This window comes from Nannobrachium achirus (assembly GCF_963921795.1).
Source record: "Nannobrachium achirus genome assembly, chromosome: 11".
Classification (NCBI taxonomy): domain Eukaryota; kingdom Metazoa; phylum Chordata; class Actinopteri; order Myctophiformes; family Myctophidae; genus Nannobrachium; species Nannobrachium achirus.
In genome coordinates this window covers 50,276,938-50,304,613 of record NC_137820.1, presented here as the reverse complement: position 1 = coordinate 50,304,613, position 27,676 = coordinate 50,276,938, and the positions used below count along the sequence as shown (strand labels likewise).

At 42.5% G+C, this 27,676-nt stretch overlaps 2 protein-coding genes across 2 annotated transcripts; both read left to right on the top strand.

Annotated features, from left to right (window-relative positions):
• The first annotated feature begins 240 nt into the window (after positions 1–240).
• Positions 241–18,557, top strand: pdia3 (protein disulfide isomerase family A, member 3). Its single transcript, XM_080736431.1, has 13 exons — positions 241–554; positions 1,609–1,687; positions 2,227–2,344; positions 2,553–2,660; positions 3,178–3,298; positions 3,651–3,767; positions 5,352–5,477; positions 6,255–6,437; positions 13,075–13,183; positions 13,567–13,695; positions 14,995–15,074; positions 15,988–16,045; positions 17,877–18,557. The coding sequence occupies exons 1-13, from the start codon at positions 421–423 to the stop codon at positions 17,979–17,981; spliced, it is 1,467 nt and encodes a 488-aa protein (XP_080592557.1). The 5' UTR covers positions 241–420; the 3' UTR covers positions 17,982–18,557.
• Positions 18,558–21,951: 3,394 nt separating this feature from the next.
• Positions 21,952–24,833, top strand: isg20 (interferon stimulated exonuclease gene). The gene is made up of 3 exons (XM_080736515.1): positions 21,952–22,588; positions 23,578–23,775; positions 24,216–24,833. The coding sequence occupies exons 1-3, from the start codon at positions 21,980–21,982 to the stop codon at positions 24,411–24,413; spliced, it is 1,005 nt and encodes a 334-aa protein (XP_080592641.1). The 5' UTR covers positions 21,952–21,979; the 3' UTR covers positions 24,414–24,833.
• The last annotated feature ends 2,843 nt before the right edge of the window (positions 24,834–27,676 follow it).

The window sequence follows — 27,676 nt, the reverse complement described above, 5'->3', positions numbered from 1 at the left end:
CAAAAAAACCTTATTATTATCTCTGAATGATTAAAAACGCAATAAGTACGGCTTCCGTTTCCACCGTGTATCTAGCTACCGTTACGCCCATTTAATCTCCCCTGCACGGTGATTGGCCCTGGAGCCAGGAAGCCGTGAGTTGCCCGCCTCTCATTGGGCGACCAAGGAAGGATGACGCGCTTCAAACTCCAATGGTGAGATGCCACAGTGTGGTGTAGTGAACATCCTCCCCGCCGCCTCCATCCAGCCTTTCTCTTTCTTTCTTTAGCCACCAGCGGTGCGTCCTCCTCCTGTTTCTGGCCTTTACAAGTCAACGTTGGCCTCCATCTCCTCCATTAAAGGGCTGCAGAGCCGACACCGTTTTTGCAATTAGCTGTGTTTTTCTTTTCGTTCCACACCAGCACCGAGAGCTGAGTGAAAATGTTGAAGTGGCTGCTTTTCGCTCTTCTCGCCGGGTTCACACTGGCCAGCGACGTGCTGGATCTCACCGATGATGATTTTGACAGCAGGATCGGAGATCATGATCTCATCCTGGTGGAGTTCTTCGCTCCTTGGTGAGTTCAGTTAAGGTTTATATGAAGTTAAGAGTCTATATATCCATAACCACCGCTCACTAGGAAGTTGGCGTGCTTTGCTTGACGTGAATATGACCTGGCTATGTGGATATGTAACTAAGGTTTAATACTTACCGTGTCGGATGCTGTATCTCTGCACTCTGCAATGAAGCAGTGTGCTCGTCTTTTAGTTGTTACAGTTGACTAACGTTGTCCGTTGTATCCACTGAGAGGTGTACAATGGCTTTTAACTGCATATTTTGTATCCTGGATTTTGTTAGAGGCCTCCAGCAATAGTTTGTTAGGGTGTACTAGACTGAGGCTAGTGATTTAGCATGTTAACAGTTAGTGCTGAGGAGACGGGTTGATGATGGGGCTGTGGTGGGGTTGTTTTTTTTTTTTTTTTAAAGTGGCAGTTTGACAACGCAGGGATTATTCAATAGTTTCAGAAATAGAAAGTGTGTAAGTTTCAATATTAGTGTAACTATAACTACTCAATCTGATTCAGGTCAGCTGTGAAGTCTCGTGAGAACGGGCCCGGAGGTTACTAAGGAAGTTGGGGGCGGTGCCTTACACTGTTGTAACGTCCTGATTGGCCAGGGGCATTTTGGTGGCCTCCTCCGATTGGTTCACTGTTAAGAGTTACATGTCTCCACAGTGCAGCCGAACTTGATTGAACAGGCTCCTCTGATGATAACTGAGATTGATTTGAGCTTTACATCAAATGTCTGATCTTCATACAGGTTCACTGCACGAATGAGTTGAATATTTATCCTTGTACTTAAAAAAAGAAAAAAAGTATTATCTTGCTTTTCTTAAAACTTGGTCCAACTTGAGTGACTCCATTGTCCTAATCCATTTGATACTTAGTGCAGAGATCAGATTCCACATAGCTAAGTCACTGCTCCACCCTCCCCCAGCCCCCCTTCCCACCACAGTCAATGCCTGAATAGATTTCCAACAAAAACAAAACCAAGCACAGTGCTTTTGTTGGATGGATACTGATATTTCCTCTCTAATAGTCTCTACATATTACCTCTGCCTCTTTCATCAGGTGTGGCCATTGTAAACGACTAGCACCAGAGTATGAGACGGCCGCCACAAGGCTGAAAGGCATCGTCTCATTGGCCAAGGTATTGCATCACTCTCTTTGACACATTCATAGTTTCGATTCAAATCCTCTACTCAAACTCTCATCAAACACTTACTCTCATTTGAACCTCAACACCCCTTCCCTTCCTTAGATAAACCATAACCGCTTCATACATGTACAAGAATATGTCTTGAACAGGGGCAATACATATGGCAGTTAGTTTACAAGTACCTGTGTTGTAAAGCAGGACAGTCACGGTTTAATATATACTAGCCATGAATCCTGTCGCCGTGCTTTTGAGCAAAGACATTGAACTCCTGCCAGCTCACTCAGCTGTTGGATAGCACACAATGATAAAGTTAAGTTATAGAACCATCCATACTCTCACTTTAGCAGCATCCATTGTCAGACTTTAGCACAAGATGCTTTTTACATTATTATTGAGGAGAATTATGAAGTTTACAACAATCACGATAAGCAGGTGAAGCAGCCAGCCTGATAGTGCCATTATTGGCATCAGCTTAATTATGTAAAAGGAATGGAGTGAAATTAACAGGAGTGCATTTTGTTTGTCCTTAGGTTGACTGTACATCCAGCAACAATGTCTGCAGCAAATATGGAGTTAGCGGCTACCCCACTCTCAAGATCTTCAGGGATGGGGAGGACTCTGGTGCCTATGATGGCCCCAGAACTGCAGGTATTTGGTTGTAAATATATTTTCAGATCAAAGCCTCTAGTCTAAAAGAAGACCATTAGGTTGTCTTCACATCTGGATATACCACACTACCTCTGTCTGGTAATAATCAGGACTTCTTTATCTGTTTTACTTCTGATCTCTAGTCTTCCTCCCCTTAACCTGGTATCTGTTTCTTTTTCACATCCTACCCATCCGCACCCTATCTCAGATGGTATTGTCAGCCACCTTAAGAAGCAGGCTGGCCCATCTTCAGTGGAACTCAAGACTGAAGCAGATTTTGAGAAGTACATTGCAAACTTCGATGCCAGTGTTATTGGTATGTCTATTTATTTTTAAGAATGGAGGCTATGTGTGTGGGTTACACATCTCTATTCAGAAACATTGCTATTCAGAAGATTGACTCCTAAACCCTAACCTCAGTGGGGGTATTTCTGAAAAGGGATGTTTCTAAATAGAGGTCCACCCCCGTGTGCTTGTAGTTTAAATGTTCTGGCTCAGATGAAACATGAGTCAAGGTCATTTGGGAATTTGTCTACCAAATAAAGTTTATTTACAGAAAATTGATAGCCATAATATCTTTTAACGATTTTCTAACGTCATTGGTAGGTCAGACTGTCCACTCTAGTAGAGACTTTGGAATGTAAACAACTGTCATCTATAGGTTCATTTCTAAATATCTACGGTACTTGGATAATAATTTGGTCTACACCACCACTACCATCCTCACAGGATTACATTGTATTGATAAATTTCACATGACAGTGGTAAAACAAAGGTATAAGTTGGTGCGTTGTGGAATCCATTAGCGGTACATTTCTTTTTCTTTCCCCCAGGTTTCTTTGCTGACAGTGGAAGCGCATCCCAGACTGAGTTCCTGAAGGCAGCCAGTGCTTTGAGAGAGTCTAACCGTTTCGCCCACACCAACCTGGAGTCTCTCATCCTGGAACATGCAGAGTAAGCTACCATTTTGGTTCCTTCTGCTCAATCTCAGATGGTACTTGTACATTTGATCATAATTAGGAGAAAGCCTGACACAACTGTTGTTCATTAGCAACAACATGAACACTAACCAAATCTTCAGTCCTATTAAAGACAAAATGCAACTCTTGAGAGAATGGGGGCTCAGAGAAATACTGTGTGGTCTTCAATGTGTGAACATAGCCAGTTGGTTTACTTATCCCACAGGTTATCTGGTTACTTTTACAGCTACATTATGTGTCTTTGAATCTCGTGGTGGTTTACAGAGCAGGACTGAGAACACTCCTCTTTAGTGGAGTAGAATTTTTAACTGTGACTGTTGTTCCAGGGGAGTCAAACTGTTCCGCCCACCACGTCTCGCCAACAAGTTTGAGGACAGCACAGTGGCGTTCAGCGAGGAGAAGTTCACCAGCAACAAGGTCAAGAAGTTCATTCAGGACAACATGTGAGTTGAGACCCTACTCTGCTAGGCAGCAGAGTTTCTCCTGCTGCTCCAGCTACAACCCTACACCACTAGACTCTAATGGTGGTAGTGATCCTGGAGATGTTAATGGGCATGTGTTCTCTAGTGACTGGAGCAGTGCTTCTCAAACATTTTCCATGTCAAGGACTCCTAAATTGACACCTATTAGCATGTGGACCCCCATTTGAAAAGATACACCAGGGAACCCCATCTAAGATTGTTTTTTTACAGCTCTATCATTGATTCCCAACCCCCAGTTTGACATGATCCACATCCACATGTCAGACCCACATTTAATGGCATTTCTATCTCTGGGACCCTGCAGCAAAGGGTGAGGTTCTATATGGGGCTACTGAGAGTGGAACCAAATGGATTTGGGTCCATTTGTACACATTCTGAGTTACAGACCCATAAGGGGCCATTTGGTTCCTAGCTATCATTTAGCTGGGGACCACCTGGAACTTCATAAAGGACCCCTGGGGGTCCCTGGACCCCACCTTTAGAACTAATGGACTAGAGAACACATGCCCACTAACATCAGATTACTCTCTTATTTAAAGTGGAAATGGCCAAAAGAATACCATGTATTGTTTGTACTTTACCCTGCTGAATCTTGTGGTCTTTTTGATGCTCATCCTCTGGTTTTGTTTGGGAGTTGATTTCAGTGTAGGACATTTTTATGTCAACCATGGAATATTACACCCATGTGTAACATGCACCATGACTCAATGTAGACTGGCCAAGACTCTTGTCTGTGGGAGAGAATAGAAGATGATCAACTAGTTTATGCTCTTCGTCCCGGAAAACGGTTTAGTCATTTGGCTTTGACAAATTATAATCCAGCAAATTACATTTGACAAATGGATAATTTACCATTAATCTAAAATCGTGTTTTCGTGTGACTGTATGAGTAAAAGCCACAAGCGTAGAACTTCCTGTTTCCTGCTTCTGTGTGAAATGCCACACACTGCTCTCCACTTAAACATCAATATCAAATAACTTCATATCAGCTTCTTTGTCCACTACTGATGTCCACGACCACGTGTATTTTTTTTAGATAGACCGTTCTTGGACCGTTCATTTCACTCGTTTTTGCGGTGCACGCAGGTTTCATGCGACTGGAACTTCTCGCCAAACCTGGCCGGATGTCCGGTCAATGCATTTCAATGAGAATACAAGCAGACTTGTTTTCTGCCCATAGTGGAAATCTTCATGTGCGCGGCCAGTGAGAATGGCCGCATTCATACATGGAAAGGAAGAAAATCTGTGTCTGTGCTTATGCTTGTGTGCCTGGTTGGTTCATAGTGTTGCAGGGTAGAGCATGGGGAATGTCAGCCATGAGGTGAATACTGTATCTGTCACAGTATGATTGGAGGTGTGTCTTCTCAAGGTGGGGGTGTGTCTTCACAGGGGGCGGGGGAACGCGGGAGGTGAACTCGAAGAAATCGCAACTCCTTTTTCAATCTGACTGTAAAGTCTCGAATCCATGAAGTGTCCAGTGTTATCAAGTGAATAGGCTTACCTTTTGTAGATCTGTTGGTTTATGCTTTTCTCACTCTTCTTCAGCCATGGCATGTGCCCCCACATGACAGATGACAACAAGGACCAGCTCAAAGGGAAAGACCTGCTGGTGGCCTACTATGATGTGGATTATGAAAAGAACCCCAAGGGTTCCAACTACTGGAGGAACAGGTAGGAAACTGCAAGTCTGAAGTTATTTTGGGAGGATATTTAAAAGCCTTTAACTGTGACATTGGTGAGATGTTTACACAGCAGTAGAAAATATATGTGCACAAGTTGACTAGTCAGCCTCAAGGAAGCTGTTATTGGGCAGTATGTATAGCCAATGACCACCAGTTCCCAAGCGTACACGTTGGTCATTATGGCACAATGGGTTAAGAAATTATTATAATATTATTCTCTTCAAGTATCTTTCAAAACGCAATACAAAACCCTCAGACACTTTCTCTTTTAATCAATATATTTATTGATTTTTTATTTTATATACAAACAGTACAATACAATGACATAAAATCAGACGATGCAATCACTCAAATATGACAAAAAAAAAAAAAAAAAAAACATTCAATACATACATACATAAAAATAAGGACACACTTACCTCAGACATGTTTGATCTAGTAAATTAAAACATAAGTTCCTCATTGGGATTTGTGTTTTCTGTTCCTCATTGGGATTTGTGTTTTCTGGGACTGGAACCTTCCTCTTAGATTATCTTTTTGGGATCACATGAACACGGACTGTCTGTCTTGTACTGGTTTGTGGTAAATGTTGATGATCTAGTAGCTTGTTCTTGTTAATGTGTGACTCTGAATATAAAAACTAAATGCCTACTAAAAAAAAGTAGATGCCTACTAAAAAAAAGTAGATTAAAGGACGAGAAAAAAAAGTCTGTAAACTTCTACTGCAAAACTTTGCTCAGAATCTAATGAACTTTTCTCCCCACAGGGTGATGAAGGTTGGCAAAGCTTTCCTGGACCAGGGGAAGACGATGGGCTTTGCCGTGGCCAGTAAGAACTTGTTCAGCCACGACGTGTCAGAACTGGGCCTGGATGCAAGCACAGGAGAGCTGCCTGTGGTCGGCATCCGTACAGCCAAGGGAGACAAATACGTCATGACGGAGGAGTTCACGTGAGTGATCCCATCCCTATGACTGCCTGGCTAGTATGTTGTTCTACTGCAGGGGTCTTCAACGTTTTCAGGCCAAGGACCCCTTAGCTGAGAAAGAGATGAAGCAGGGGCCCCCTCTGCATTTTGCTAAGAGATGGTTATTGTGGGCTCGCCGAAGGCGAGAACACTAAGTTATCCTATATAATATATAATGAGTTCTGACGTATATTTTTGCCATCACAATGACATCAAACAAGAGTTTAAAATAAGTACTGTTTCTTGTTTTTTTTTACAAGCGAGCCCACACTGTTTCGTAGGAACAGTATCTCTAGTTGTTTTTATATTGTTTAATTTATTAGTGAATTAATTTTCTCCTTTGACTTGAACTGGAAAATGCCCAAATTAAACATTTCCCAAATATGGAGATGACTGACATCATAGATGTCTGGCACTGGCGTCATAGACTACATGAGACTGACACAGTATATCTATCTATGGGTATTCCAAGATATGGGCTTAATTTTGATGACATCAGGGATCACCATATATGGACATAAAAGGGACATGGACGGAATGGTTAGCATCGCTCAAATAGGGACAAGGACTGACAGAATGATAGAGAGCTCCATATATGGGCAAATGGTAAGACAGAATACATTTCCCAGCAGATTTCCCGCGTCAGGGCAACCACACTTGCAATTGCAATTTTCTAGAATTGCATCTTTCTAGTTTATACTGTTGACTTCAGGTAGTTGGGCAAGACTTGACAATATATGTGATTGCTCCTTGAGAAACGTTTGCTTTGAATTAGTTGTGTCAAGTCTGGTCTTTGTTTCTTTTCAGGGGTTTTATGTGCTTAAAAAGTGTGTTTTCTCAGCAGAACAAGTTAACAGATAAAAGATGTTAACAATATTTGGAAATAATAAAAATGTGACATTTTCTTTTTTGACAAAGTGGGTTGAATGAATTTTGTACACAAGAAATTAACCTGTTAAATACATTCTTGATGTTAACTCATATGCTGCCATTTAACAATACCTTCGTACTCTTTAACTGCCATTCGTCTCCATAGACTTCCATGTAATTCATAGTGCACGGATCATGCACACCCATGCCTAGATAATGCACCACGTGTGTCCACATTGCTCACAGCTTTCAAACAAAAAAATCCGAATGGAAATCCGTTCAGGCATTCATGAGATAGCAGCCATTATGTTTTACACTGTTGTGAGCTTGGAGGTCTGCTACCTGAGTTGTATGGGGGTTGTATGGGGGTTAAACAAGCAATTTCGCGATCGCTATCATGCCTACTAACGTTTTTGGGGTCCCAAAACATTTTTTGAAAAAAATTTTTTTTTGATTTTTTCTTTTTTTTTTTTTTCAAAATGGCGGAAATTCTCGGGTTCCTCGGGCGTGGCAGGGAGGGACATCGCGAAATTCTCGGGTTCCTCGGGTTTGGCAGGGTATGAGTTAAGAACGTTTCGTTGCCAAGCTCAACGTTGGGCATTTAGACCTATACATGGAGATATGGAGCGAACCTGTTTGGCCTAACATGGAGATGTGGAGAACACTATATATGGAGATAGTCCATTCCATCATGTCATATGGGACTGCCGTCATAGACAGTATCCATTGTTGGGCTGGAGTCAATGGCAACCAGGAATGAACGGCATACGTGTCAGAGTAAGGTCATCAATATGACATCAGAGGAACGCATATATATCGGGTTTCGCACCTAGATCGGGGCAAGATTCCAGCGGCTCCGGTTGACCACAGGGAGAACCACTAAGCTGAGCATTGCAATAACTAAGCTAGGCACAGTACTCCATATAGGGGGCTAGGCATTTAAGAGTCTTAACAGACATCCGTCAGAGGTTTTGCCGGAGAGAAACGGACTCGCGTCAGAGCCAAGGCAGAGCTCTACTTCATGGTGTCAGAAAGGGAGATGCAAAGCTATCTGAGGAAACATAATGCCTGAAGCCCGCAGTAGAAGTAAGCATCCGAGTAGCGGCTCAAGACCCTCAGCGGCAACAGTTAGCTTCTCGAATGGGGTACCTGTAGTTGACACAATGGAACCAGCAGTGGATAACCTTGTTGTGGGTATGGAGGTGTCGCTGGACTCGGGAGCAGAGAAGACCGTCGAGGCGGTGATGGATGAGAAAGACAGAAGGAGGAAGGAGGAAGTTGAGACGTGGCCATGAGTGCTAAGGTAGAGTACGTGAGGGAGGAGAGGATTGGTCAGGATTGGTCATGGAGGAGAGGATTGGTCAGGATTGGTCATGGAGGAGAGGATTGGTCAGGATTGGTCATGGAGGAGAGGATTGGTCAGGATTGGTCATGGAGGAGAGGATTGGTCAGGATTGGTCATGGAGGAGAGGATTGGTCAGGATTGGCCATGGAGGAGAGGATTGGTCAGGATTGGTCAGGATTGGTCATGGAGGAGAGGATTGGTCAGGATTGGTCATGGAGGAGAGGATTGGTCAGGATTGGTCAGGATTGGTCATGGAGGAGAGGATTGGTCAGGATTGGTCATGGAGGAGAGGATTGGTCAGGATTGGTCAGGATTGGTCATGGAGGAGAGGATTGGTCAGGATTGGTCATGGAGGAGAGGATTGGTCAGGATTGGTCATGGAGGAGAGGATTGGTCAGGATTGGTCAGGATTGGTCATGGAGGAGAGGATTGGTCAGGATTGGTCATGGAGGAGAGGATTGGTCAGGATTGGTCATGGAGGAGAGGATTGGTCAGGATTGGTCATGGAGGAGAGGATTGGTCAGGATTGGTCAGGATTGGTCATGGAGGAGAGGATTGGTCAGGATTGGTCATGGAGGAGAGGATTGGTCAGGATTGGTCATGGAGGAGAGGATTGGTCAGGATTGGTCATGGAGGAGAGGATTGGTCAGGATTGGTCATGGAGGAGAGGATTGGTCAGGATTGGTCATGGAGGAGAGGATTGGTCAGGATTGGTCATGGAGGAGAGGATTGGTCAGGATTGGTCAGGATTGGTCATGGAGGAGAGGATTGGTCAGGATTGGTCTTTGGGGAGAGGATTGGTCTTTGAGCAGAGGATTGGGCCAAAGATGTCATTTTGGTGGACGAGGACAAAGAGGATGCGGGCGCTTCACAGCCGAAGAGAGCTGTTTGGCGCAGGCGCTGCTCACGGCTGTCCTTGACATCAGACATGGCTTTGGGTGTCACAGGCAAAGAGGATACAATCACATGCCAGTCTCAGGCTCAGTGTCACTACCACCAAGGATGTTGACAGGAGACGAGATGGGGACCAACACTGTCCATACCCTAGCCTCGGACCCAGTGGGGTGGATCAGCAAATATCAGAGATAAGACTTCCGGTGACGACTGTAAGAAGCTACCTTTAGACCAGAAATGATAATGGATCAAAGGAATGGAGATGTGAATTGTGAGGGATCCCGTTCAGAGGGAGATCGGGACATGGAGAGGAGGTATTTACAATGTCGCAGGCCTACTAGGAGGGAGAGCAAGGCTAGAAACAGACCATCTTGAAACATGGACCGACCCCAGACAGACAGCCTGGAGGCTGCAATGAGGCAGAACTGGCAGCATTGGGTAGACGGCACAGAGACCAGGATGAGGGAAAGACTGGCAAATCAGGAGGACGGCCCGGATGATGTACTGGGGCTGAGTGGAAGATGCCAGAAGGGCGGCCTGGATGTTGGGATGAAGCAGCAGCTGTGTCGCCAGGCGAACAACCTGGATGCAGCACCAGGACTAAGCCAGTGACATCAGGCAGGCGGCCAGGAGGCCCAGACGGGGCGGCCGCAGCAGAGGCATTGTTAGGCGGACAGCCAGGACAGCAAGACAAGATGAGGAGGCCCAGACGGGGCGGCCCATCAGAGGCATTGTCAGGCAGATGACCTGGGTGGAGAGACTGGTGGACGAACAGGATAGAAAGATGAGGCCTTGTCTGGTGGACAAACAGGAAGGAAGGACGAGGTGTTCTCTGGCTGAGACACCAGGAATGCCCCAGGTTGTGGAGGCGATGGCAGGGATACTTCTGACACTGGAGGCGATACTGCCGAGGCTGGAGGCTATGCTACAGATGCTGCATGTAGGGTTGCAGGCAATCAGCGAGGACACTGCAGACTTGATAGGCGAGGACGCGGCAGGCGAAGCCAGAGATGTTGGATACGCTGGAGATGACACCCCAACTGGGGGGGTCGATTGAGGGTGGTGAAGTGACCACGGACAGGTGTAACAGATCAGGAAGCTGGAAGGCAAGTCTATGCCTCCACAGAGCCACAGTTCAGCCACACAAAGCCACAGGCTGACCCCAAGAGCTCATAGAAGTTACAATACCCACCAGCCAGCAATTAACTTGATAAAGCAGTGCACCCAATTGTGCTCGATATGGAACGGAGTGTGGACGGACCTGATTGGTTGATCAACGACCAAACTCCTCTGGATAGTTAGACTCACCACTGAAGGTGCTGTGCCCTGGATACCTTTACATATTTCCTAGAAGGAAATCTGTGGGGCGGCGAATGTACAGATACAACGGAGAGCATCTCAGTACAGGCGTAAAGGGCTTCGCTTCGGCCCTACTCTGTGGCAGGAAGGACGGAACAAAGATGGAGAAGGATTGTCCGTTGGTGAAGAGGATAGAATAAAGATGGAGAGCAATTGTCAAAGATGGAGAACAATCGAAAATATATGATCACACAGAAACTGACGTCAGCAAGGGGAAGACGACAGCCTCCCTAGGTGGCAAGAAATGTTGTGAAGTGGAGGGATGTCAATCAATCATCAAGGACGATGATACACAAGAAGAAGATCCAGACCTTATCGACAGTTTGGGTGTCAACTTTTACCTGATGGCGTTTCATTATAACTAGAGGGAAGCCTTATGAATTTCCATCCAACCATGGGATGGACCTCAAGGGAAGAGAATGAGGACTAGAGGATTCATCCACTATCCAATCAGTGGACAAACCTCAAGGGAAAAGAATGACGAATAGAGGAAGCACCCACGTTCATCTGGCCAGAGATACAGGCTCTATGCTAGAAAGCAGGATGTGATCGAGTTTGGTTGGGAGAGGAAGATCTGAGCTTTTTGCAGGCTTTGCAGGCAGCGCAAGGTGATGTTGAGCATACGGGCAGTGACGGACGGAGTCTACCGTGTTGATCAAGACCAAAGACCTTCTCAGCTTAGCAAGATGTTGCGGACATCAAGACTCGGGGACACCGGACAGTCCCCTCAAGGGGCGGCAAACTTTTCATGAGGTGGCAAGACCCTTCATGGGACGGCAGGACGCTTCAGTCCAACATGTTGAGAAGTTGGAGAGTTAATAGTCCAACATGTTGAGAGGTCATAGAGACAGAACGATATTCAGTAACAACTTGAATCCTACTTCAGCTAATTCACCTTCATGTTCCCTGAATCCAACACGGGGCGGCCAGGTGGAAAACATCAAGCATGGAGCGGAAGTGCAACACATAAGCTGTAACGGGGCGGCCAGATGAAAATCATCAGGTCTGGAGCAATACCTGACACACAAGCTTCCGAGGGTGTCTCATCGCCCTAGAACCAAGAAACGTTCTTTGAACTTAACATATTTCCTAAGTAAATATGGGGGCGGCTGTTAAGAACGTTTCGTTGCCAAGCTCAACGTTGGGCATTTAGACCTATACATGGAGATATGGAGCGAACCTGTTTGGCCTAACATGGAGATGTGGAGAACACTATATATGGAGATAGTCCATTCCATCATGTCATATGGGACTGCCGTCATAGACAGTATCCATTGTTGGGCTGGAGTCAATGGCAACCAGGAATGAACGGCATACGTGTCAGAGTGAGGTCATCAATATGACATCAGAGGAACGCATATATATCGGGTTTCGCACCTAGATCGGGGCAAGATTCCAGCGGCTCCGGTTGACCACAGGGAGAACCACTAAGCTGAGCATTGCAATAACTAAGCTAGGCACAGTACTCCATATAGGGGGCTAGGCATTTAAGAGTCTTAACAGACATCCGTCAGAGGTTTTGCCGGAGAGAAACGGACTCGCGTCAGAGCCAAGGCAGAGCTCTACTTCACTTGATGTAAATGAAAACTAATGTCTCTTTGCACTTTAAAATTGAAAGCCTATAAATAGTAGTTCATGAACAAAAAGGAAATACTTAAACATGCTATATGTTTGCTCTCCAGTGTGTTCCATGTGGTTAACTCATACCCTGCCAAAAAAGAAGTTTCTATGATAAAAACGTCTTTAAAACGTCTTTTTCACTATGGACCTCCCTGCCAGACGTCTTCTGAACGTCTTTTTTTTTAAATAATAAAAAAAAAAAAAAAATTGTACTAGGCATGATCGCGATCGCGAAATTGCATGTTTAACCCCCATACCAACCCCATCTTTCAAACATGGCAGCCATGTTTGTTTACATTTGAAGAAAACATAAGGGCTCCTTTCTCCTGAATGCCTGAACGGATTTCCAAGCGGATTTTTTTGTTTGAAAGCTGTGAAAAGCATGCACATGCATAGTGCATGATCTGTGCACGAATGTGTGCACCAGCGTGCACACTATTTTTTTAACCCTTTGTTGGCGAACCGGCAATATAAGAGGTCATCCCACTTTAAATATGGCACCGACTGAGTTAATGTTGCTGTTTGTTTTCTCAGTCGTGACGGAAAGGCCCTGGAGCGATTCCTTCAGGACTATTTTGATGGTAATCTGAAACGATACCTGAAGTCAGAGCCAATCCCAGAGAACAACGATGGACCAGTCAAGGTGAGGATGAGGAACGGTTTCTGTCTGATTACCCTTTAACTAATCCTACTTACTTTGAAGCACATACTTGTTCTCTTAGAACTCTCATTCCAAGATTTCTTATTCAGTTTTTTTTGTTGTTGTTGTTGCACTGTAAGACGCTCTAGTTAAGCTTGTCTGTTAAATGCAGTATTGTTAATGTATAACTGACATGGAAATTGGATGATTTTTCTTTTTTTTTACCTCTTCTGCGTCTCTAGACAAAGCTGTCCTTGATTTTTAGATACTCGTTTTCCTTTTTTGTAAAGTTCTCTTGATTTCAAAGTTTCCATGTAACAAGAAGCTTAACATTTCCAAAAAACCCAAATCAAGTTCCTTTGCTTTGTTGATTCTCCTTTGTCCAGACTCTGGTGGCTGAGAACTTCGATTCCATCGTAAACGATGACAGCAAAGATGTCTTGATTGAGTTCTACGCCCCCTGGTGTGGCCACTGCAAGAGCCTGGAGCCCAAATACAAAGAATTGGGAGAGAAGGTAACATGATGGACCTCAGTGGAAACAAGCACCTGGGGCTTTTTATTTTAGCATAACCTTTGAATGTACTAGTCCAGCGTTTCTCAACCTTCTTTCTGCATGGGCACACTTTTCATGTCTCAAGAATCCATGGGCACACCAACATAATACAGGGGTGTAAATATCATCACTGTCGGGAAGAAACCTTGTATCTCCAAGTTTCAAATTTGTATGTTTCTTCGCAAAGTAAAGCCCTGCTTCATCATACAAGGCTGTCGCACAACAGTAGTGAAAACAGCAGATCTACAAGCACACAACGACTCGCACCACAAGGTGTTGTGTGCTTGTAGATCGGCTGTTTTCACTATTTTAAATCATTTTTAAAATGATAAATACAATACTGGCTTTCAAGCAGTTTCAAGGGGCACACTTGACCCTTCTCAGGGGCACACCAAAGGTCCCCAGGCACAGTGGTTGAGAAACACTGTACTAGTCTGTTAATGGAGTATCCAAACATTCAATGGATACTCGCCAACTTAAACTATGATTAAGAGAGAGTGGGTGTACTGTACATGTACAGTATGTGGTAAATGTATATATTGTAAGCATGAGTGTGTTGTGTATACATTGTAAGCAGTGAGCACTGGCAATTATTTCCTACAAGGTGTATGGTATGATTAGGACATTACACCAATTACAAAATAAATGTTATAACTTGCTGAAGCCATAAAAATGACTAACACAGAATAGTATTTAGGCCCTTAGCAAACACTGGCAGAAATATAGACTCAAATTAATTTTGTGGTTACCATATTATTTTAAAGCTATGTTCTTTAATATTATAATAAATTACAATTTATCTAATGCTAAATGGGTGAAACATGCTGTCATTTCAATATGGTGGCCCTAGTGGGTGTCAATCCCCAACCTTAGTGTTGATGCCATGCTCAAGTGGTTCAACACTGGGAGATTATCTCCTAAACCTTTCAGCTCAAGACCAAAACATAAATCTGGTGTCTCCCCTGGACCCCAAATACATTGTGAATTAATCCTTATTATTTATTTTTTGAAAATAGTGAAAATGGAAGATCTACAAGCTCATTATATGCCATTACTTTTTACTTTTTTAATGTCTGATTTTATTTTTTGTATTTCTGTACAAAAACTTGAAATATATTTTTAACATTTTAAAAAGGGGATATAAAAGATCCATGAATATTGGTCTGTGACCCAAAAAATAGGTCTGACCCAGTGTTGTGAAACACCGGTCTAGATGATTAGATTTAAAGACCAACTAATGTTGTGCCCTTTACTCCTCAGCTGTCCAACGATCCCGACATCGTCATTGCCAAGATGGACGCAACAGCCAACGATGTGCCTTCCCCGTATGAAGTCAGAGGGTGAGTTAGCAACCATTCATCATAGCCGTAACATGGATGTATTGACTACATGATAGACCTGCCATTTTAAAAATATTAATGTTTGAAGAAAAGCTCTAAGCAATGGAGTATACATTTTACTTAACATTACATCAAACGTAATCATTTGGTTAGAATATGCAAGGAAACATCTAAGGAAACAAATAAAATATTCACCATCGCTGCTGCAGCTTCATTCTAGGGGAAACACTGTAGAGCTAAGTGAAGTCGGGTTATTTTGGAGATTATCAGGCAATGGTTGTTTGCATGCAAGTTATAAAGACAGGAAATGAACCGTTTCACACTTTGTTTCCTGTTTGAGGTTAAAGAAAACATGAAATGAAAGACATATTTTTAACTCGCCTAAAGCATATCCTTGGTCACAATGGAGATGTAATCAACAGAAGATGGTACAAAAATGGGAAGCAAATCAAGCTGTGTATTTTTGTCAAATGTCCCTAAAATGGGCACACAATTCTTGTGTAAAACATTTCTAATTTCAGCTGGTTCCTAAATAACAAGATACAAATGGTAAATGAACGACATATAGGAGATGGAAATGCTTTTCCATTTTCTAATAGCCAGGTCTAACACGTACACACTGTCTGATTTATAGGTTATTTGATTTTGAAGGGCTTTCGTATTGCAATTTCCCTCCGAGGACATTCTGTCGTCATTCATTTGAATACTTTCGGTCAGTTACGTGCAGAAACACGGCTCTGCCAGCAGCTATATTTAGGATTGTGTTCATTTTGGTTTTGAAGGCGGCAAGGCGCTATATGTTCATTCTGTTTTGCGACTCAACTAATAACGGAGCCTCTATAGATCATAGTGGAGGGCGCTGGTCTCTCTGTTCATCTTTGTAAACCTCATAACACGTCTCTTTTCTTTACAGATTCCCCACAATCTATTTCTCCCCTGCTGGACAGAAACTGAGTCCAAAGAAATACGAGGTGAGTCTCAAACCGAGGCTTCATAAAATGGAACAATTGAATCTACTAAGCAGTTGGAAGCACATACATGTCTAAGGCCCCTTTCAGACGACAACGCTCTGTAGAGAAAACGGAGAGGTCCCGGGACTTTGCCGTTGCGTTGTAATTTTTTATCCAGCATTCATATGAAGCTGCATCAGTGCATGAAATGATGTAGTGTCCATTTAATTTCGCTAAAGTGGTGGTGACACAATTCAATTCAAAGGAGCTTTATTGGCATGAGAAAAAGTTTACAAAGCAAGTATAGGGTATGAAGCTTTTTGGAAGAAATATCAGCATTTCTATTTTCGTTTTTGACGATAGACGATTCCACTTCCTTCTTTTTTATGACTCAATGCCACTTCCTTGTTTACCAGTCACCATGGTAACGTGGCTGCAGTAGGCTGTATGCGAGCCATGACGTCACATGTGTCGTCTTTCTTGCGTTTCCCACTGTTCACACGTTGACGTGAGGGGAGACTGCTGTCAGTTTTTACACCCAAAATTCAGGTCTTACTTCGTTCCATTTTCAACCCCCGAAAATGCAGTTGTCGTCTGAGCGGAAGGCATATCTAACTTTTCATTTTGCGGAATTCTCGTTGCAAAGTCGCCGTGTAAATGACCCCAAAGAATCCTAGCCAGGTGCTTGACACATTAAGAAAATGTGCACTGGAGATTGTGGTGTCTATTTAAGCAGAATTTGAACTTCAGCTGCTCTCAGCCAAGCCTGCCCAAGTCTTCCATGAGTTGATCACATAAGCCTTATTGAACAGTAGAAATGTCATCCGTGTTCCACAAGGTGGCATGGTGCACACACAGTTTGAGATATGGCTGAATAAATGTGTCTTTTATGTATGTTTGGATGGACAGATTGCTAGATATGATATACACACACACACGATTAGGGTGTCGGTGATATTTATTTCGCTAAAATAATGATGTGTTAAATAGCTCTCTATCCTGATGAATATATATCTATATATATATATAGAGAGAGAGAGAGAGAGCTCGATAGAAAATGAAGTTGTTTTTATTCAGTAAAACGGGTATCTACAGCTCTTTAGTAACAGAAAATAAAATTTTAGCTCAGGAATCGAATACACTATAATCTTTGTGGGGTTCTCTCTCCTGATTGAATAATATCCCCTACTAGTATCCCTACTAAAAATATTGGGTTTACTAAAGAGCTTGAAAGATGAGTGCAGTTACTGAACACAATGGGAATGATTGGATTGGAATATAGAATAAACCTTTTGCTTGGTCTACCTACTTCTTTTTTTTTTACATTGATATATTGTTGTATTACCTTGCTTATTCTATTGATGTATGTATCACCTTGCTTATTGTAAGTCGCTCTGGAACAGGGGTTGGCAACCTTAGGCACGGGTGCCAACATTGGCACAGGTGAGGGTGATCACTGGCACACTGGCAGAAGTGTGAGAGAAATTTTAAAATCAAATATTGTTTTAAATGTGGTCAATTAAATGTCAGCTAATTTTCAGCAAATTAGATCCTGCACATTTTTTGATGGGGTGTTGACATGGCACACTGCCCATCTAGAAAATAAAAACATGGCACTTAATTTCAAAAAGTTGTTGACCCCTGCTCTGGATTAAGAGCATCTGCTAAATGCCTAAATGTATTATTTTAACAAAAACATCACTTGCACCCCTTAAGTTTACAATTCAGTGTGCCGGAAACATTTTTTGAAGCTGCGCTCTAGTCTTAACTTCAACTTCTGAGGACCTCATCCACATTATGCTGCAGTACAGCTGTTGACTAAACTAAACCATCCTTATCCCTTCCATTTCAGGGAGGTCGCGAGGTCAGCGATTTCCTCTCCTACCTGAAGAAGGAGGCCACCAACCCTGTGACCGCAGAGGACGAGCCAAAGAAGAAGAAGAAGTCGGAGCTATAAAACGACAAACTTCCCCAACTGAAAACTTGACGTTCCCTCTTGTGGAAATCTGGGGAACCGAAAGCGAGAGAGAAGGAACTAAATTATATTCCAGTTTCTTATTGAACTATCGAATGCTCTGAAAGCGGGGTCACAACACCCGGGCACTTGACCCCCCTCCCCTATTCCCCTCTGTTGGGTCCTCGCTGCTCTGGGATTATTACTGTGGAAGGTTGAGGGTTCGTGGCCAGGGCCTGCCTGATTACAAAAACAAAACAAGTAAAACAAATTTTGGGGAAGAGGGACCATTTTGAGGAAAAGGTTAGAGATTATTTCCCCTGCTCTGTCTACTGCTCCTGGTCTGTTTACTGCTACACCTCAGGCTGAAGCACTTTGGTTTGAGACCAATTTCCAATCATCTATGGCTCTTTATGTTTTGTCTGTTTATTTTGGACGAGGAGGGGTGGTGGTGGTTGTGGTGAATTGCTTTTGTTTTGTTTATTTTGTACCATGACATTTTTTTTTTCCTTTTTTGTTCTTTTTTTTTTTTGTACATTTCGAAGGATCGAGAAATTAAAGGCCCACAACTAAAAACAATGGTATGATTTGGTTGAAGTGATTTTTACAGCTTCATTTAGAACTGTTGATTGTGATCTGGATCATTTATATAAACTGAGCAATGTATCTTGTGACATGTTCAGTGGAAAATCAAGTCATGTCATACTGTATGACATTAGCCGAGGAGCAATGCCATCAAGCGACAAAGTTTACAAAATTTACATTTCATAAGAATTCAAGGGTTTTTAAAACAAAGCCAAATGTGGAAACGGATTATTATAGTACAAATGTTTTCGTTTTACTCGACACAACTACATTTGCTAGACCGTTTCTATATGGAATTGTCATCTAATAACAGTGTATGTACTGTGACGTCTGCTTATTTATAGCTCAAACGGGTTCAATGAATCTGCTGTGGGTCTAATATGCTTAACAATCCACAGCATCTAATTGTAACCATCCTTTTGTACCTCTTGCTGGGATGACATGTTGGAACCGGGGGGTGGGGTGAACACGGGTACTGTATGTGACTTGGAATCATCCTCCGAGAACACAGGAAGGTCCATCCCATCACTCCACCTGAAATTATAAATACCTGTCTGTCTAGTCTTGTGTCAGAACTTTCAGGTTCCTGCTTCAGTCCTGATCAAGTCTGTTTTTGATTGAATACTTAAACAGTAGGGGTAGTACAATCGACTCAAGTGCATCTCTCCACTCCGACATGTCTCCTTTCCGACATGTCTCCATTCCGACACTAACCCTAACCCTAACCCGAACCCCCATGGGAGTGTCGCCACTCCGACAATAAGAAGTCAATTTCGGAGTAGCGACATGTCGGAATGGAGAGAGCCTCCCAGTACAATCAAAGGTTATGCTAACATGATAACCCCAGGGTTTTTTCCCATTGTGGTTCATCATACTCCAATCTTAACCATACATATTGGTAGAAAAACTGTAGCATCAACAGGTATACAGAGAAAGGAGGGTGAGGGAAGAGGATGCTACTGGTCCTACCACGGTGTTCAACTATGCCCAATTGTAATGGTTTGTGGAACTTGTTTTGTCATTGTTTTACTAATTTGTCCACGGGGTGAGAAATGCTTTCCTGAGGCACTGCTTGTCCACATTGTATGGCTAAACAATTACTATATTTTGGAAAAGGAACTAGAGTGAGGCTTCATTTCATTTAATTTCATTTATTTTTGTTTCGCACATGTAGTGTACATTACAGTTATATTATACTTATTCTCAGAATTTCTGCCCCTTAAATTAAAAAAGGTACGGGTTCAAGGCCAAAAACAAGAAAACTGCCCATCTGTGTAATTTATCCCCATTGATAAGAGCATTACATAAGGTATTATGGCGAAGATTTTACTTCATACATGAAAGAACATTTGTGCACATAGAGTTGGTTTTAAAAATGTGTGCAGTCCAAAAATAGGCCTACATATGTGGGCTGATTTTGTACATAAATTACAGCTTATGTAAACAAACAACACTTTCTCAGGGATGATGGTATCACAGTAGGCTTATGTGCTTTGTGTCTCAAAATGCATTAATTTCTCTGATGGCTTTCGATATATTCGTTTTGAATATTAAATGTGCATTTTGGGACCAACATGGCATCGGAACAGAATCACCTGCACTATGTGCGTTTAACATGTTTCAAATACTGTAAAATCACCTGTCCTATTCCTATTTCCTCTTATTTCGTCAGATAAAATAAACATAAAACATAAAAAATATATTAAAGGAAAAATCACTGCTCCCTTTCCCATTACAATGCCTTATGCATGAGGGCCAGGGGCCGTGATTTAAAAAAAATATATAGGCCTATATATTTTTTAATGTTTCTATTTGGAAGTGAAATTCCCTGTAAACATTGACCAGGTCCAGGGTCCCCCTAGGTCGAGGAAGGGTGAGAGACTGAGGGTCCTCTCCTTTTTTGCTGGTAGGCCTACACCAAATATCTATTTTTCGATGAATGATCGTGATCGGCTAAAGTGACATGCCCATAATAGGAATGACACGATGTTTGTGGTTTAAAAGATGAAATCAATTAAAGTGAACACAAAGTGAGAGGATAAGTACAATCAATGGAGAGGATAAGGATAAGGCGCAGTAGCAGCTGCACGTCGCCGGGTGGCAGCGAAGACCGGATATATGCCATTTGATGATCGCTAGAAGAAGAGAATCGACCAATCACATTGGAGAACGGGGAACTTGCCCAGGCACGTTCACGCCGGACACGTTCAGCTGTCACACGTGTTGTTAGTAAAAGGTACGTTATAACCATCGTTTATACGTGTTAATATTAGTTTTACATCATTAGAAACTTAGAATGTTGTTGAAACGTGTCAACTTGTATTTGAATGTCAGTTGACCTGTAGAAGGCTGTTGTAAAAACTGTTATGTGTTGTTATGGCTCTCTGTAGTGCGTTGATGTGGCACTATGGCTGTCCCTAGCATTATAGCATAGCTAACGGCGAACTATAGGCTCACATTTAACACTACACGAGCAACAACAGTCCTGTGCTCTTCTGGGAAACGATCGTTGTATGGAAGCGCTCACTATCCCGACTATCCGCTGTTCCGACATGGTCGGCAGGTTAGTTAGCCTACTTAGCGTCGGCAGGTTAGTTACTTAGCGTAAGGCAGGTTAGTTACTTAGCGTAAGGCAGGTTAGTTACTTAGCGTCGGCAGGTTAGTTACTGAGGTAAGGTTTACTGAGGTTAGGTTTAGGGTTGGGGGTAGAGTTAGGGTTATAGTTTTAGTGTCGGAATACCGGACCGTCGGAACTCTGATGCGGACCCTGACGCCGCTGACGCGAGTCACACTTGAACATTTATATCGTCTTACCATTTGAATTTTCCCCATTCAAGCCAGTGGGGAAAATGAATTCACTAATAAATGAATGGCCATATATGGAGACCTCTCTGTCAGCCCTTGTCCCTTTTATGCCCATATATGGAGATCCCTGATGTCATCAATATTAAGCTGTTTTGGAATGCCCATATATGGACATACTGGTTGAATATGGCTTCATCTCAGTTTCATGTGGTCTATGACGTCAGACATCTATGATGTCAGTCATCTCCATATTTGGCAAAATCTTTATTTTTGCATTTTCCCTAAGTTAAACTATATAATATATAACGTATCTCTTAGCAAAATGCAAGCACAAGATTAAAGATGAAGCTGATGGATTTTACATTATGGCTAAAATAAAGTTTATCTGGAAAGAATAAAGGTGGACAAGTAGCCTACTATAGCACACTAACCAGGCTCACATTTAACACTACGCTACCAACAACAGCCCTGTGTTCTGTTGTGTTCCTCACAGGTATGTTTGAAACACAGACTGGCCGATGGCGCACTCTTTAAACGGGAGCAAGTCGTGCCACAGCTCATCGTGGGGGCTCCTCAACAACAACAACTACAGGGCTTTATGTCGTAAAGCCATGATGCTTCAGGTTGCGGAGACCGCCAAAACGAGACAAAAACGAGACCACCACAAGAACAAAATGGCCAGAGGCCTGAAGAGGAAAAGAGGTAGAAATGCAATGCACAAACAGCAATCACTGAACGCTAACGAAACAGTCAAAAGAGTAAAGCTATATTCAACAAGTCACACGGAAGACGAAGCACCCCACAGCGGCACTCTAAACTCTGAAGACATGACAGGGACAGCAGCTGTCCAGCACATGCTGTGCACATCATCATCATCATCATCACCTGTCGCTGTGGACACATCGTCATCTGTCACTGGGGACACATGGGAGGTGGACAGTGGGTTTGTGTCCGAGGCCAGCCCCCCTGCCAGCGGGCGCGCCTCTCCCTGCGTCTGCCCGCTGGCGGTGGTGGCCATGGACTGCGAGATGGTCGGGACGGGTCCCGGCGGACGCTGCAACGAGCTTGGCCGCTGCAGCATAGTGGATTACCATGGACACGTCCTTTACGACAAGTACGTCCGTCCCTGTCAGCGCGTCGTGGACTACAGGACGCGGTGGAGCGGAATCCAGAGACATCACCTCCAGAACGCCGTGCCTTTCACTGAGGCCAGGGATGAGGTGGGTGAGACCTGAGCTCTTAACTGTGAGCTGAGCACTGAGCAGTGTTTGTATTAAGGTTGATGCTTAAAGGCAGGACAACAGAAAATGTTTCATGCTGGACATTCAAATGTGAAAAAAGTGCTTATAATACAATTTGGCACTCTCATAGCCATGCGAAACATGACTTTCTTAACTCTGACAGTTATCTTTCAGGGATAGCACTCTCATAAATGTAAAATATGTTGGGAAAAGTATCCACCTCTTTCCGCAGGATTTTACTGGAGAATCTTTTGCACCACACTTCCGGTTAACAGCAGACAAACAAGCTCACGTCGCGTCGCAGGATGCAACCGTTGTGAGCTTGTAGATCACGCTCGGCTGCGGCGCCGGAAGCTCCGTGCAACTTCTGCGCAATGCACGATGGGATGTTGGAAAGTTGTGGATATATACTGTAATTTTTAAAACTAAGCCTTCCCACCCCAACATTCAATATTCATGCAGTTGAGCGCAGCAATTTTGTGATGTCAGGATAGGAGGAGTGGAGGAAATCCACCCTGGTAGTAACCCAAACTCTGATACATTACTTACATACAGTATATCATCAATATACATTTAACTTAACCTTTACAGTAGAGAGTTGTCCAGAGCATTGCAAAGATAGCTGACTTTGAATGCTAGACATTTACAATGTTCATTTATAGGCTAAACTGCCATTACCGTGTGCAAATCTAGCAACTTAATCCACTTGTGATGTTATCACTGTGCATTTCAATTCTGCCCTTGCAGAACGTCAAAGTAAATTTTCATATAATTTAAATGTATTATATGAAAGATTCAACTTTTTTTATACATGGATTAATGTCAGAAGTTGTTGCTTAACTGTTGCCATAGCTTTTCCATTTTGATCAGTAAGAGTTTGAATTATGTCAAAAGATGGTAATATATGATTTTTTGTATTGCATATTAAAACCGTAGTGTTTTAATGTCCTAATTTCCATTTGCTGTAGATCCTGGGGATACTGGAGGGCAAAGTGGTGGTGGGTCACTCCATCCACAATGACTTCATGGCTCTGGGCATGAGCCCTCCACGTCACATGGTCAGGGACACCAGCACCAACTGCTTCCTCAGGCAGCTGTCTGGCCTCGGCAGGTATCGCATCTCTCTCAAGACCCTGACCAGTACGCTGCTGAATAGGAACATCCAGGTGACAAATCACACCATACACTTCACACACTGTACTACTTGATACACTTCATACTTTACTGCCTATTGCTGCTCAGTACCCTAGTATTGTAACGTTTCGGGTAGCTCAGTCGGTTCAGGTTCGATCCCGGTCACCCCCAACTCGGCATATGAGTAGTGTATGAGTAAGCGGCTAGTTGTGCAGAAAGTACTGGAAGCTGATGGTAGGTGTTGCGCTCCACCTCAGCAATCCATCTCTTAGGGGTCTAGCGCAATGTGAAACGGGCATAGATACCCGGGTTACCGACAATAAGCCTCTAGGACCTACTTACACATTGGTAGCACAGTCTGGCAGTCCATGCCACACACACGTTTTACTGCAGATACTTGTATGAGCAAAATATTTGTTCAATAATATTGTCAAATATTTCTTGAATTTATGTTTTTTGTTGTTGTTCCTAGGTTGGTAAAAGAGGCCACTGCTCAGTGGAAGATGCCTTGGCAGCTCTGGACCTTTACAAGCTGGTAGAGGAGGAGTGGGAGGTGGGGATAAGGGAGAAGAAAGGAAATGGAGACACAGCGCTTAGACCTAGCCCCACCTCTAACCACTATATGGAGGACCAGTATTGGCCAGAGCACCTGTCAGATGACAACCAATAATAGTATGTTTCCATCTGCCTGTCGAATTCATTTGAAACAAATGTAAAATGTAGGTGTTCCATTTCCTTTAGTTGGACTTTAGTCCCTAAACTAAGGGACACACACAAATAAAAGTGTCAATAATATAGCCACAAGAAGAAAAAAAAAATTACTGCAATGGATATTTATTTAACAGTATGGGTTTCAGTTGTTGAAGTTGTCCAACATCAGCAATTGAAGAAAAAATATATATACAAATTTACCATTTCTATTTAGTAATCTAACGTTGTATGTAATTAATTAACTGAAACCCAGCTGGTGAGAAGTAGGTGCTGGTTTGGCTAAGAAGAGCTTCTAACAAAAAGGGATGGACACTACAGGAATGGTCCAATATTATATACAGACAATTGTTAATTGGATAAACGGTAACTTAGCAGATAAGTTTGAATATGAAAGATGGCAATATGTTGTTTTATGTATTGCATATCCATAACGTGTCATATAACCGAATGTCCCTAATCATATATTACAAATAATAGAATCGATCCAGACGGCAATTAAATAAAACAAAATAAATATTTATCACAGGTATCACAAGAACAGCAAGTGCTTAAGTGAAAAACATGCTAATTTATTAAGAATTTTAAACATGTTGTACATGTGTTTAAAGTTACTAACAGCATATTTTTTGCTGAGTTGTGTTTTATTACATGTTATGTCTGAGAATGGGACTTTATGCCTTGTGTTAAATGAACCAAGTTGTTTTAATGAACAATATGACACATTTAATTGTGAAATAATTAAACCACCTGGTTTCACAAAATTAGTGCACATGATAACATTACATGTTTTCATTTGTAGACACTTAACTTAAAATTAAATGTTTAAGTTCAAATGTATTGTCATTTGGTTCCTCATCACATTAATGCAGTCACCTGATGGTAATCGATGTTCTGGTGCTTTTAAAATGGTGTTAATGCAGACAATGTTCCAGTTCATCTCTAATACCTCAGCTGCTCATATTTCAAGTGTTATTAGACATTACGTTTGGGTCAGTACGAGTTTGCTAAAGATCTGAGCAAGTTTTGGACATTGTTTTCCCTAATGGTTGGGATTTTATTACCTTGTATTGTATGCTGCTCTCTCTTGATGCCTAATGTTGAAATAAAATTATAAACTCATGCTAGCCCATTTTGTCTTTGGTTGATGTCGGTGAGGAAATATTTTAAATGTATTTTTATTTTATTTATATTTGCTTGTTATGACTTGATTTGAACAGTGACCAGGGGGGCGAGAGGCTATGGCTATTTGCCAAGATTTATTTAAACGGCTGAGAGGGTTGGAGACACTCTGCTTCGCCTCGTGTCTCACCACGCCTCTCAGCCGTTATAAAATACCAGATAACCACATGCCTCTTGTGGCTTATTGCTTCAATATGTCAATATCTCCAACCACTTCCTCACAACAGGTGAAAGCTAAGGTCATGCTATTTTGAATCTCTTACGTACGCTACTTTGTTGACTGGTGTCTCTACAGCGTCCTCACCGAACATGGCTGATCTTCATGCTCACTACCCATCGCAAAACAACATTATCGTGATGGGTACATAGTTGTGTAGATTTACAATTGTCACAGTATGCTTGTGTATTGTGACATGCCCACAAAAGGGACACAGGGTTCATGTGGTTAAAGGAGAACAGAGTGTTATCATGTGACTCAACATGGCACTAACCCAGGCAGCTATTGTTGTAATGTCTATTGAACCCCACACATACTGTACTGCTAGCTTTGGATTTAATCTAGCTGGAGCCTTCTCTCTTCTGTCTGCTCTATGCTGTCACATTCAATGTCATTAAACTACATTAAGTCTAGTGTCACTATTCTAGGTATGTCGTAAGCAAATATTCAGCAAAGAGATTTGCTGTAGAGGGAAAAAAGGAAGGGAAAAAGTATAGACCCCTGGGGGACTGATATACTGTATATACATTTAACCATTACAACCCTAGCATCCCTATTCTGGGCATGTCATAATAGGCGAACGTCCCTCAAAAGTGACAGACCTATGGGAGCGCCGATAGCCGAGTGGTTAAGCCGTGTACCACATGAGCTCTGATGCCTGACAGCAGGTTCGATTCCTAAGCCCGATGGACCTTTGCTGCATGTCACTCCCTGATTCTCTCTCCCTGTGTCCCGTCTCTCTTCACTGTGGACTATCTAACGAGCGCTTTGTGAGATTCCGTGTAGGGGGGGGGAGAACCGACCCCTGGGGGACGGGTATGAATGAAACTGCAAGTTTGCGTATGTAAATACTGTATGCCCAAAAGGGCATGAGCATATCCACATACACTTCTCCATATACAGTTGCATTAACATGGCCTTATGGCATGCACATACACACACAATCACCCCACTTCCTAAACCTTTACCATGGCCCTATACAGTAGCTCAGGCATAGAGCCTGGCATTGTGTTTCCAATCCAGATACTGCCCTATGAGAGGATCAGGTCTGCTTTAGCAGCTTACTGCCCTGCTGCATTTAGCATTGCATCAGAGAAATAAGGCTATAAAATATATTGTCGATAATCCCACAAAATATCATGCAAATATAATGTAAGATAATATGTAGCCAAGTAACAACACTTTGAAGTGTATTGGATGACCATAGGTCACACATGACCTTTGAAAAGCTGGGATGGAGTTAGTTGACCATAACTTTTGTTTAGGTTTCACCTACTGTAATTTGTGTTTAGGTGAAGATGCTCGGTACAATATACAAGATGCTAGGGGTGAAATAGTTAGTAATCAAACAAATCTATTTAATCAAGTATAAAACTTTCATTTTATTTGAATAAAATATTCAATTTGGTGTGGACATTTTGAATTGATTTGTATTTCATTTTTAAAATATGTACTTTCTGGTAAAAAAGAAAAAACTAAAACATAAAATAACAGACCAAAATTTTCCAAAAGGTTTCTTCTTAATATTTACCAGTAATTAAGCACAGATTGAGTTAATGGGTCCTGCTGTATGTAGGCTAACAGGTCTTACAGTGTTGAGGACATTATATAAACATAAACCTCTCAATTTATAATCACTACATTACTTAATAAAGACTTTAAGACTTAATACATTAAGGAGTAACATTCACTGACAATAATGTAATCTGTTTATACACAATACGCCATTGGAATGAGCCCAGTATTGTGTGTAAGTGAGAAGATGAACATTATGCAATGTACACACCGTTATGCTCAAAACGGATTAACCATTTAAACTTAAAACC